Below are 11,339 nucleotides of genomic sequence, written 5' to 3'. Positions count from 1 at the left end.
GGCCCCCCCCCCCCCCCCCCCCCCAGAGCCCTCCCTCGTGTGATGCAGGGGAGGCAGGCTGGCCCTGCACAAAGACGTCCTGGGCAAATGGCCTAGATCTGCTACCTGAGAGCAGAGTTCCTATGCGTGTGAAATGAAGGGGACAGTTCCCAGACGCTCCTGGAGCCAAGTGAATCCTGGTTCCTCCCCCCAGCATTGCCACATCCCTTCCCCAACCCCGGCATTTCTCTGTCTCTCCAGGTGGCTGGAAGCCAAGACTTCGCGCCCCGATGCCACTTGTGCCTCGCCTGCCAAGTTCAAGGGCCAGCACATCCGTGACACGGACGCCTTCCGCAGCTGCAAGTTCCCCACTAAGAGGTCCAAGAAAGCCGGCCGCCATTGAACAGGTGGGCACAGGGCAGGCAGGTCACAATTGCTCTCTCTGGAGATACTGGCAAGCCAGGGGGCGGGGGAGGGGGTGTCCCAGGGTACTCCCTCTCCACAGAGGGGCATGCAGGCCCTCCAGGTTTGCAGGGAGAGGAGGGGAACTGGGACTCCCTCCTAAAGGGATACCGCCCACAGCTCTCACCATTCTCTCCAAGCGTCATCTGGGTTCCTGGAGTCCTGACCCAATCCTTGCCTCACTGCAGGTCCTGATCCAGCCAGTCCTGGTGACTGGTCTCTGCCTTCTGCTGGAGAAACTACTGACCACCCCCACCTCCTTCCACAGCCTCTGCTGATGCACAGAGCTGTCCACACCTAGACGCGTCCTGGCTGGGGGGCTCAGCACTCCAGCGTGAACCCAGCCACACCCTCTCTACCTGCCAGCGAGGGCTCCATCACACCTGGCCCCCCCGCCACGGCTCCTCTCAAAGAAGCTGTTGCCGAGACCCTCAAGACCTTCAGAACCAGAACTGGGCGGTCATCAGGATGGCCACCCTTCCATTTGGAAACAAACATCAGATCCTTGCCCCGCCCCTTGTGTCCAGAAAGGGTCTTAAGCCCATATGCCAACTCCGCCAGCCCCTGCCTGCCAGGACGCTCTAGCAGGATACCGGTGCTTTGCCAAATACCCCCCCTGCTGCACCTCTTCCCCAGGTTCCTATGAGTATAAATGTATGTATGTATGATAGTTACTCCCCGCCGTTCCCTGTCTCCATGACTCGCCAGCTGATGATGGGGTCAGACTGCATTTTCTCACATCGGTTTTCTGGAAGAGGGGTGGGCTGAGAGGCTCTACGTTGGAGACCTGGCCTGGCTCAGCCCCACTCCCCGACATCTGTTCTCACCCCAGGCTGCCCTGCCTCCCTCCCACAGCCCCAGCCCCAGCCCCGGTCGCCACTCACCACCAGCTCCTTCGCGTTCAGCTTGTTGATGATGGCTCGGATCACCTCGGGGGGTGCAGGGGACCCAGCGATCACACCTGAATCAGAGAGAGGGCTGACACGGCTCACTGCTTCTCCAGGCCCAGTGGACCCCCTGCACCTACAGCTCTTTCTAGGGAAGAACTTTCCCTTCTCTTCCCTGCCCCTGGACCTGTTCCTACACTTGGCATCTGGCCTTGGGCTGGTGTCCAGGTGGCTGGGACCTTGCCTCCCTTCCACCCACATTTCTACAGTGACCTTTTCGCCCCTGAGTAAAGGACTGGGTGCACATCTAGCTCATCCAGGCCAATCCTGGCCTGACCACCCTTGGCCCCATCCCACCTCCACGCATGGTTGAGATGTCGTAACTGGAGAAGTCTGGCTGGTTCAGAATGTCCACGAACATTGTGGGGGTGCCATACAGGAAGGAGCCTCTGTATAAGGGGGGGGTGGCATCTCAAAATCAGGCTTGGATGTAGAAGTAAACCCCCTCTTTTCAACCACCCACCTTGAACCTATAGTAAGGGCCAAGGCTGCCACTGAGGGGAACAGGCAGGAGTTCTTTGGAGGCAGGAACTGATGCTCTCCGGGGGTGCCCCACTACCCTGTCTCCCTTTCTCCTGGCGGGAGGGAGGAGACATCCTGGAGAGTGATCGGGGCCCAGGAGTGAGGAATAGGAGGGTCTCATGAGCCAGCAGGTAGCTGCCCACTGATGCCCACCTCTCTTTGCTGACGGCCTCCAGCGCTTTCTTGCCATCAAAAATCGGAGAGGACAGGATGAGGGTGACACCGTGCATCATGCTCACCATTGTGCCCCCCACAGAACCCAGGCAGTGGTACAGGGGGGTGGGCAGGATCACCCTCGACTCCTCTGGTGTCTGGAGATGGAGGCAGGAGGCTAGGTCTATCCTGGAGCCCAAAGCCCCAGAAGCTAGTTCCTCTAGCCAGCAGGGGGAGCCCAGCAAAACCCCCACCCATGCAGGGTGCCCGCAAGCCTTAGCCAGCACCCCCTCACCTTCAGGTGCAGTTTCATGCGCTCCCCTATGATGTTGGCATTGTTGACAATGTTGTAGTGGGAAAGGGTGGCCCCCTTGGGGCTTCCTGTCGTTCCCTGACAAGACAAACAGGTGACACTTGGCCTCTTTCTCCCCATCTCCTTCATGCCCTGGGCCGCTGCATGGACAAGCTCTGGACTGGGGGTCAGGAGACTGGGACTGCGGCCCAGATCATTCATTCGCTCCATACGTGTTCACAAAGGTTTTTACCACACGCCTGCGTGGTGCCAGGTGTTAGGATCCAGAAACACGGAAGATAAGATTTCCGTCCGCCATGCCACCCAAGTGGCTTAGAGAACTCTGTGGCCCAGCAGCAGACTCGGCTTCTGGGCCTCAATTTCCCCATCTGCTAAATGAGGGGGCCAGCTTTCCCTGTGCATCTGCCCCTGGGCCGGGGACAAGCGGGCCAGGGGAGGGGGACATGTGACAAGGGCGCCAGTCGCTGATGTTTTCCAGGGCAGAGAGGACAGCTGGAGTGAGCCCCAGGAGAAGAGTGGCCGCACTCCTGGCGTCCTCCGTGTGCCCTCCTTCTCGGGGAAGGGTCACAGGGGCTGGCAGGGGTGAGCATGCCAGCCTGGGCTCCGTGCTGACGACCTCTGCCTTACCGAGGTGAACTGGATGTTGACGGGGTCGTGGCAGGACAGGAACAGCTTGGCGTGCCGGAGCTCGGCCATATTCTGCTCTTTGCTTCCCGCTGCTACCACATCGTCCAGGAGCAGGGTCCCTGGCATAGGGGTGTCCACCGAGATGACAGTGGTCAGGTCTGGGAGCCTGGGGGTAGGGAGGATGGAGAGAGTCAGGGGCTGAGGACGGGCCCACAGAGACACCAGCCTCCTCCCTGGGGGTGGGGAGGGAAGGAGGGGGCTGGGATGCCACACGATACACTCATGCTAACCCGGGACATCCCACCTCTGACTCCTCAAGAACCCCGGGGGGGCCTTCTCCAGTTCCGGACAGATGTGCTTCAGGATGTTGTAGTACTGCTGGGTCTTGAATTGCTTGGGGAACGCCAGGGCTTTGCAGCCCACCTGTGGGAGGGAGCCCCCCCTCCCCAGTCAGCAGGAAGCCCCACGCTGCTCTCTCTCATACACACATGCACCACCCCTTACACACATGCACCACCGCTAACACGACACACACCAACTCACTCATGCATGTACCACGGGGGACATGTGACAAGGGCGCCAGTCGCTGATGTTTTCCAGGGCAGAGAGGACAGCTGGAGTGAGCCCCAGGAGAAGAGTGGCCGCACTCCTGGCGTCCTCCGTGTGCCCTCCTTCTCGGGGAAGGGTCACAGGGGCTGGCAGGGGTGAGCATGCCAGCCTGGGCTCCGTGCTGACGACCTCTGCCTTACCGAGGTGAACTGGATGTTGACGGGGTCGTGGCAGGACAGGAACAGCTTGGCGTGCCGGAGCTCGGCCATATTCTGCTCTTTGCTTCCCGCTGCTACCACATCGTCCAGGAGCAGGGTCCCTGGCATAGGGGTGTCCACCGAGATGACAGTGGTCAGGTCTGGGAGCCTGGGGGTAGGGAGGATGGAGAGAGTCAGGGGCTGAGGACGGGCCCACAGAGACACCAGCCTCCTCCCTGGGGGTGGGGAGGGAAGGAGGGGGCTGGGATGCCACACGATACACTCATGCTAACCCGGGACATCCCACCTCTGACTCCTCAAGAACCCCGGGGGGGCCTTCTCCAGTTCCGGACAGATGTGCTTCAGGATGTTGTAGTACTGCTGGGTCTTGAATTGCTTGGGGAACGCCAGGGCTTTGCAGCCCACCTGTGGGAGGGAGCCCCCCCTCCCCAGTCAGCAGGAAGCCCCACGCTGCTCTCTCTCATACACACGCACCACTACCCTTACACACATGCACCACCGCTAACACGACACACACCAACTCACTCACACACTACTGCCAGGACACATGCATGTACCACCCCCCCACACACACACCAGCTTCGTATCTGCCCAACTACCTCCTCCTCCCACCCACTCTCAGCCTAAGGAAGGACAGACATGCCTTCCCCACCCCGTCAACCGGAAGCCCCCTGTTCCAGGCACCCACCCAGCCCCACCCCCAGGAGCGGAGCCTACCTTCTTGAGGGCGTACTCCAGTTCCATAGCCTGGTAGGCGGGGTTCACAGATACCTGGTGGAGACAGCAGGGGATGTCAGTGTCCTGGGAAGACCCTGTCCCTCTCCTTGCCCCTCCACCCTCAGCGGGCACAGAAACACGGCGTAGACAGAGGTGGCACCCTACCCCCCTGGCTCTCCTTGGTGGTTTCAGGAGAAAGCTACCCAAAGAGCCAGACAGGCGCTGGTTTGGTTCTGAGGCCAAGGGGCCAGCAGGCTTCCCACGAATGATGTTCCCCTGCATACCCAGCTGGGTCAGGTCCACCCCTCCTCACCAGAATGATGCCCGCCTGGGCGGTGGCCAGCTGCAAGAGCACCCATGCATAGGAGTTGGGTCCCCACATGCCCAGCCGGTCACCCTTGCGAAGGCCGATACTCAGGAGACCAGCAGCAGCTTTGTCCACCTGGTGTCAACAGACAGGGCACAAGGGGTAAGGTGTGGGCAAGCAGGACGGGGCCACGACTCCCACCTCAGCCCTCGGCCCAGCGGCTCACAGCAGAGTCCCCTAAGAACAAGGGACAGGCCTCAGTGGATCTGGAGTGGGGCATGGAATACACAGAATTACCAACTGCCCCCGCGCAACTGATGCAAGAGGCATCCAGGCCACCTCTGCCTCAGTCCTGTCCCCATCTCCTGACGTCCCTTGGGGTTCTCAGGCAGCCCCAACACCCTGATCCCCCCTTCTCCCATCAGGTGCCGCTCTTGTGGCTCCACCCAGCCAGGGAAGCCTGGGGGTAGCACCTGCCTACTTTCAGGGTTCAAGGTCAGGACCCACCTCTTCCTTGAGCTGAGCAAAGGTCAATCTGATGTTTTCATGGACGACGATCAACGCTTCTCGGTCGGGGAACTTCTCTGCTGTGACGTCCAGGCAACGTCCCACGGTCTTGTTGATCAGACGGAATTTGGTGTAACCCTGGACATAGCTAAGGCCTCCGATAGGCAGCGTGGCAGTGCGGTCCTCTCCGGAACTGCAGGGAGAGGCGCCATGGGCTCCAATGCGCCGGGCCAGGCCTCCCTGGCACCCAGGGCCTGGCACACCCAGCTGGGAGGTAGGCTGCTTACAATGTGTTAGAAACTGGAGCCCTGGCCATTGAACTTAGGGGCCGCTTCACCCTGGGGAGATCCAAACCAGAATCTGACTTCCTGTCCTTAATCAGTTTCCACTCCCCCGTTTCCAGTCAGAGCCCGGGGCCTGGAGCCTTGGTGCAAAAATACTGGAAAAGGAAACTGAGGCAAATCATGTTCCTTTGACTAAGCAGAGAGGTTGCCTAAGGGCTGCGAACAATGGCCTTATCCCAGACACCCTCGGGGTTAGAAAGCCTCTGGGCATTTGCCAAAACCCATCGAACAGTCCAGCGCAAGGACTAAACCTTAATGTACACTATGGACTATAGTCTTTATATATATATTTTTATTATTGATTTTTTACAGAGAGGAAGGGAGAGGGATAGAGAGTTAGAAACATCGATGAGAGAGAAACATCGATCAGCTGCCTCCTGCACATCTCCTACTGGGGATGTGCCCGCAACCCAGGTACATGCCCTTGACCGGAATCGAACCTGGGACCCTTGAGTCCGCAGGCTGACGCTCTATCCACTGAGCCAAACCAGTTTCGGCTGGACTATAGTCTTAATAATGTATCCATGTCGGGGGCGCTAATTGTACTACACTAATGCAAGATGTTAATAACAGGGGAACTGTGTCTGGGTGGGGTAGGTATATGGAACTCTAGTCGGACCTGCTCAGTTATTCTGTAACTCTAAAACTATACATAAAAAATTAAGTCTAGCCTGACCTGTGTGGGTCAGTGGTTGAGCATCGACCCATGAACCACAAGGTCACTGGTTCGATTCCTGGTCAGGGCACATATCTAGGTTCTGGGCTCGATCCCCAGTAGGGGGAGTGCAGGAGGCAGCCAATTGATGCTGTTTCTCTCTCACCGATGTTTCTATCTCTCTATCCCTCTCCTTCCTCTCTCTCTAAGATCAATTAATAAAACATATAAAAAATTAAGTCTATTATTAAAGAAACAAAACCAAAAAAGGCCTCCAGAAGTCCAAGTACCAGAGGCTTAGGCCAGTGTGTGCTCATTTGCCCATCCCGGGTGACAGCTGCCGGGCTCCCACCCAGGCCTGGGTAGGAGCGGAACAGGTTTCAGACCCTGTTCCTGGCAGACAGGGCACGCTCCAGGTTCCAGCCTTCCAGGGCACCACGGGGTGAGACGGGCCCTGAGGGCCATCCTGATGATTCAGTTCTGCAGCTGCTAAAAATACCAAGGCTATCTTTTGTTGATTGATTGGTTATGGTTTGTGGGGAGAATTTCTGGGGAGAACAAGGTAGGCAGGGCAGGAGGGAGCAAAACTAGGTCACCTTGTACATGAGAGAGGAAGCCACTACCATCTCCCAGAAGGGTGGGTGGAGATGGCCACTGATGGGGAGGTGACCCTCACTTGACTCCTGAGCTAGAGCTGGGGAGGGGAGCATGAGTCACACAGTGGGGGCGGGGGGTTGGGGGCGCTGCTGAAGCTCTGTAGGGAGCGAGCAAGCCCTAGGCTGGAGTTGGAGGCCTGAGGTCTCATCCCAGGTGGGCTGCTGGCTGGGCCAGTCACTGTCGCAAACACCTTTGGTGTCCCATGTCACATCTCCTCAGTGCATCTCTGGTTTCAGCTGCTGGGACAGTTCCTTGGGGGTCTGTCTGCTCAGGGACTTCCTCAAGTCTTCCTTTCTGCAGCTGGACAGTCTGGGAGGCAGCTGCACCCTCTCAGAGGTCCTGGTTCCCTGGGGTGACAACTTCAATAACAGCCGATATTAGCTTCTCTTCCTCTCTCCTTTTCCCACTTCCTCACTCCTATTCCTGGGATCACAAACAAGTCCTTGTTCCCAGGGGAATTCAAATGAAGGCACAGGACTTACCCTCTCTAGGTCTCAGCTTTCCCACCCAGAAAGTTTGGGGACCGAATCAGTGGTTATTCTCAAGGGAATGTTATCTGAATGAGCCGGACAATCTTCTCAAAGGGTTGTGGTGAGCCACCTAAGCTAAGAAAATAGCCTGTGAGTCCACACTCCTTACTGTCCTCAGGTTGACAAACTTAAAGAACTGCTGATGTGGTTCCCAGTGGTCACCATGACACCCCTCAAGACAGTGTACCCCAAGCCCCTACTTCACAGGCATACTGTAGAGAGTGGGGAATAGAGTGAAGAAATAAAACAGAGTCACTACTGTCAAGCTGCTAAATTACAAAAATTAAGTAGGTTGAGGCGTGAGGAAATTATTCTTGCTGTAGCCCAGGAACTTGAAAGTTTTATATAGATATCCTATTGATAATCCCCTGGTCACCCCCTGAAGGATGAAGGAGAGAATGTTTGGGTGTCCACTGGCTATCTTAGAACAATCCAGAGGCTAAGAAGACAAGGCTGGCTCTTCTCAAGAATGTAATTTTTACTGTAAGAACTCTTAGCTTTTCATTCTTTGGAACACTCTGGGTATTGCCTAGTTGTGTTTCTGGTGTGCAAACCCTAAGAGCCTGCAATAAAACTTTGTCATTTATTTCTAGCCAAAGCCTCCTGCTTCGCTTATGCTAGGTCAATAAGGGCACCCATGTTTGCCCTTATTGGGAAACAGACATGTTCTTTCCTTTGGGTTTGCCAAAGCCATAGTTGCAAGAGCAAGCATGAGGAGAGAGCCTGCGCAAGAAGGAAGCCAACACAGGGAAAAGTAGGGAGAGAAGGAGACGGAGAGAGAGGGAGACAGAGACAGAAACAGGAAGACAATGACCAACTTAATCTTAAGATTATTGAATCCCTAGGCCCAGTCATGTAAGTCTACCGCTGGACTTTTCACTGTCAAAAGCCAATAAATTCCCTCTTCAAACAATTTCTTAATGTGTGTGTTTTTTTAACTGATTTTTAGAGAGAGAAAAAGGGAGAGGGAGAGAAACATTGATGTGAGAGCAAAGCATCAATCAGCTGCCTCCTACAAGCCCCCTTCAGGGATTGAGCCCACTACCTGGGCATGTGTCCTGACTAGGAATCAAACCCGAAAGCTTTTGGTGCACAGGACGATGCCCAACCCACTAAGCCACACCATCCAGGGCCCCTCTTTCAATTTAACCCGGTTTTCGGGGAGGAGGGAATAGCCAAACTCCATTTGTGACAACATGGATGAAAACTGAAGGACATTATAGTAAGCAAATAAGCCAGACGTAGAAAGACAAATATTGCATGACCTCACTTACATATGGAATCTAAAATATTAATTAATTAATTAATTAATTAATGTCAGTTTTAGTTGGGTTTCTGTTGCTTACAACTGGTGGATCCTAACTATACCTACATTTTCCACAGTCGGATAACCAGTGCCCTTGAAGGCCTAGCAGGCCACCTCACACAGCCCAGCCTCTAGATTAGGAGGCAGCAAAGTGCAAATCTCTTCCAGTTTCATGGTCTGATTGTCAACAAACACTGAAAGGGGGGGGGGGGGGGGGGGGTGTTTCTGCTTCACAACAGGCATCCTCCTAGTCTGACAATGACCCAGAGTTTTATTTGGTTTGGAACTTGGTTTTCTCCTCTTTCACCATTGTTTTCAGATTGGGCAGTGGCCTCTTGGAAAATCTAGTTATCGAATCAACAGGATGATTTACATCCCCCCACTCCCACCCCCCAAAAAGTCCAGTTCAATTGTCACACGTGCTATCTCTGTTATCTTTACAGCAGCTCTCATAGGTGCTGTGACAGACCCCCAACAGCCCTTCTTCCTTGTAATACGCCCTCAGACGTTTCTCTAGCCCCGTGGAATAGAGACCACACGTTCAAGCTCCCCCAGAAGGTGATCTGACTCGAAGGTGAAATTCTGGCCAATGGCATTTCAAGAGAGGTAGTGGGTGTAACTTCTGAGAAGAATCCTCAAAGGGAAGGACCATCTTTTCTCTTTCCTAGACAGCCATATGCAGCTTTGTGACAGAGAAGAGTGGCAGCGAGCCCCCTCTGGGTTGGCTCAGTGGATAGAGCGTTGGCTCGTGGACTGAAGGGTCCCAGGTTTGATTCCAGTCAAGGGCATGTACCTCATACCTTGATTACAGGCTCAATCCCTGGACCCAGTTGGGGTGTGTGTGTGTGCGCGCGAGGCAACCAATCGATGTGTCTCTCTCATATGGATGTTTCTCTCTCCCTCTCTCTCTGCCTTTCTCTCTCTCTCCCTCTAATTCTCTCTCTCTCCCTCCTCCTCCCACCTCCATTCCACTCTCTCTAAAATCAATGGGAAAAAAAACATCCTGGGGTGAGGATTAACAAACAACTAAAAAGAATGGCAGCTATCTGGACCAGCTGCTGAGCTGGGACCACAGAGCAGCAAGACAGAAGGGGGCTGGAGCCTGACAGCAGGATGCACCATGCCAGCTACAGACTGGCTGTCTCCCAGAGACAGTAACTCCCACCTCCTTTAAGCCATAGGGACAGTGGGTTTCTCTGCTACACACTGTGGATGAAAAAAGGGGTTCTATGGAAAGTAGGGTGATCTTACCATAAATTCTGGTGGGTAGTCATATCCCAGGCCTACCACTTCTTTGGTGAAAGGTTTATCTTGGCCTTAAGTAAGCCCTGTCCATTGCTTCTGTGCATCTAGGTTCACACACCTCTGAAATAAGCGTAACCACCCTCAAGAGAGCACACAAGTTTATTCATTCCAATCCCCGCCTTGCTTTCCCCCACCTCCACGTAATCCTCCCCAGCGTCCCTCCTGTCCCTCCTTCGTTTCAAATGCAAAAAAGAACCTGCAAACTGTTTTTCTCTGAAGCATTGAGTCCGTCTGTTGGGACCTTGCTTCCAGGTGTTTTCTCTCTTTGGGCTCAAATACATTTTTATAAAAATTCTCTACAGGCCCTAGCTGGTTTGGCTCAGTGGATAGAGCGTGGGCCTGCAGACTGAAGGGTTTGATTCCGGTCAAGGGCGATTCTGGTCAAGGGCACATGCCCAGGTTACGGGCTCGATCCCCAATGGGGGGCATGCAGAAGGCAGCTAATCAATGATTCTCTCGCATCATTGATGTTTCTATCTCTCTCTCTCCCTCTTCCTTCCTCTCTGAAATCAATAAAAATATATTTTTTGTGTGCCCTTGACTGGAATCGAACCTGGGACCCTTCAGTCCGCAGGCCGACGCTCAATCCACTGAACCAAACCGGTTAGGGCCAATAAAAATATTTTTTAAAAAATTCTCTACAGGTTTGAACATCCTGATGTCGAATACACTAAGCAAATCCTAAGGATACAAGGGTAGGAATGATGAACTCTTTATTCTGTAGAAAAGAAAACCGAAGGTCAAAGAGGCCAAAGGGACGACCTGAGCCCAATGTGGGGAACCCAGGACGGCTGCCACCCACTCCCCTGTGCCAGGGAGGAAGGGGTTCGTGGGGTACGTCTGTTCTCTAGGTTCTGGATTTACCTCCTATCTGATCACTAGAGACTGTCTAATCTCAATTTTATTTTTTTCCACAAGAAACTGGGACTGGGGTAGGGCAGGGTTGAGGTGGAAACAGGTGGCTCCTTAAAGGACTTAAGAGTCCTAGAAACTCGTATCAATGCAATTTGCTCATGAACTTCAGAACCGCCCATCATGTCAAAAGTCCAAGCACCAACAGAACGGATTCTGCTTCCCTCTTTCCTCCAACACACCCCAGAGGCTTTGGGCGAAAAGGGGGCCACTTCTTTTTCTATTCTTAAACCAAGTGGCAAATACTCCATTTAAACCCGAAAAAAACAATAAAAAGATTTGGTTTCAGGGAAAGTCGTTTGCTTGTTTAAACGTGTTGCAGTTGAAGG

At 54.3% G+C, this 11,339-nt stretch overlaps 2 protein-coding genes across 2 annotated transcripts in view; one reads left to right on the top strand and one right to left on the bottom strand.

Annotated features, from left to right (window-relative positions):
- The window catches only part of CHAD (chondroadherin), a gene marked incomplete at its 5' end in the record, with an annotated part of 4,026 nt that extends 2,910 nt beyond the window's left edge, over positions 1–1,116 (top strand). The window contains 2 exons of the mRNA XM_014541132.1: positions 110–386; positions 630–1,116. Of these exons, the coding sequence (XP_014396618.1) occupies positions 110–382 (273 nt within the window). The remainder of the gene's footprint in view (positions 1–109; positions 387–629) is intronic.
- ACSF2 (acyl-CoA synthetase family member 2) overlaps positions 1–5,594 on the bottom strand; it is a 14,790-nt gene extending 9,196 nt beyond the window's left edge. Inside the window, exons 1-9 of the mRNA XM_014541176.1 lie at positions 5,302–5,594; positions 4,801–4,929; positions 4,488–4,541; positions 4,057–4,175; positions 3,753–3,918; positions 2,359–2,454; positions 2,064–2,221; positions 1,686–1,777; positions 1,326–1,402 (exon numbers count right to left, since the gene is read on the bottom strand). Coding sequence (XP_014396662.1) covers positions 1,326–1,402; positions 1,686–1,777; positions 2,064–2,221; positions 2,359–2,454; positions 3,753–3,918; positions 4,057–4,175; positions 4,488–4,541; positions 4,801–4,869 — 831 coding nt within the window. The 5' untranslated portion in view covers positions 4,870–4,929; positions 5,302–5,594. The remainder of the gene's footprint in view (positions 1–1,325; positions 1,403–1,685; positions 1,778–2,063; positions 2,222–2,358; positions 2,455–3,752; positions 3,919–4,056; positions 4,176–4,487; positions 4,542–4,800; positions 4,930–5,301) is intronic.
- Between the last annotated feature and the right edge of the window lie 5,745 nt (positions 5,595–11,339).

The sequence above is a fragment of the Myotis brandtii genome, unplaced genomic scaffold, assembly GCF_000412655.1.
Source record: "Myotis brandtii unplaced genomic scaffold, ASM41265v1 scaffold265, whole genome shotgun sequence".
NCBI classification, from domain to species: Eukaryota; Metazoa; Chordata; class Mammalia; order Chiroptera; family Vespertilionidae; genus Myotis; species Myotis brandtii.
The sequence above is the reverse complement of the archived record's forward strand: the minus strand, read 5'-3'. Positions and strand labels throughout refer to the sequence as shown.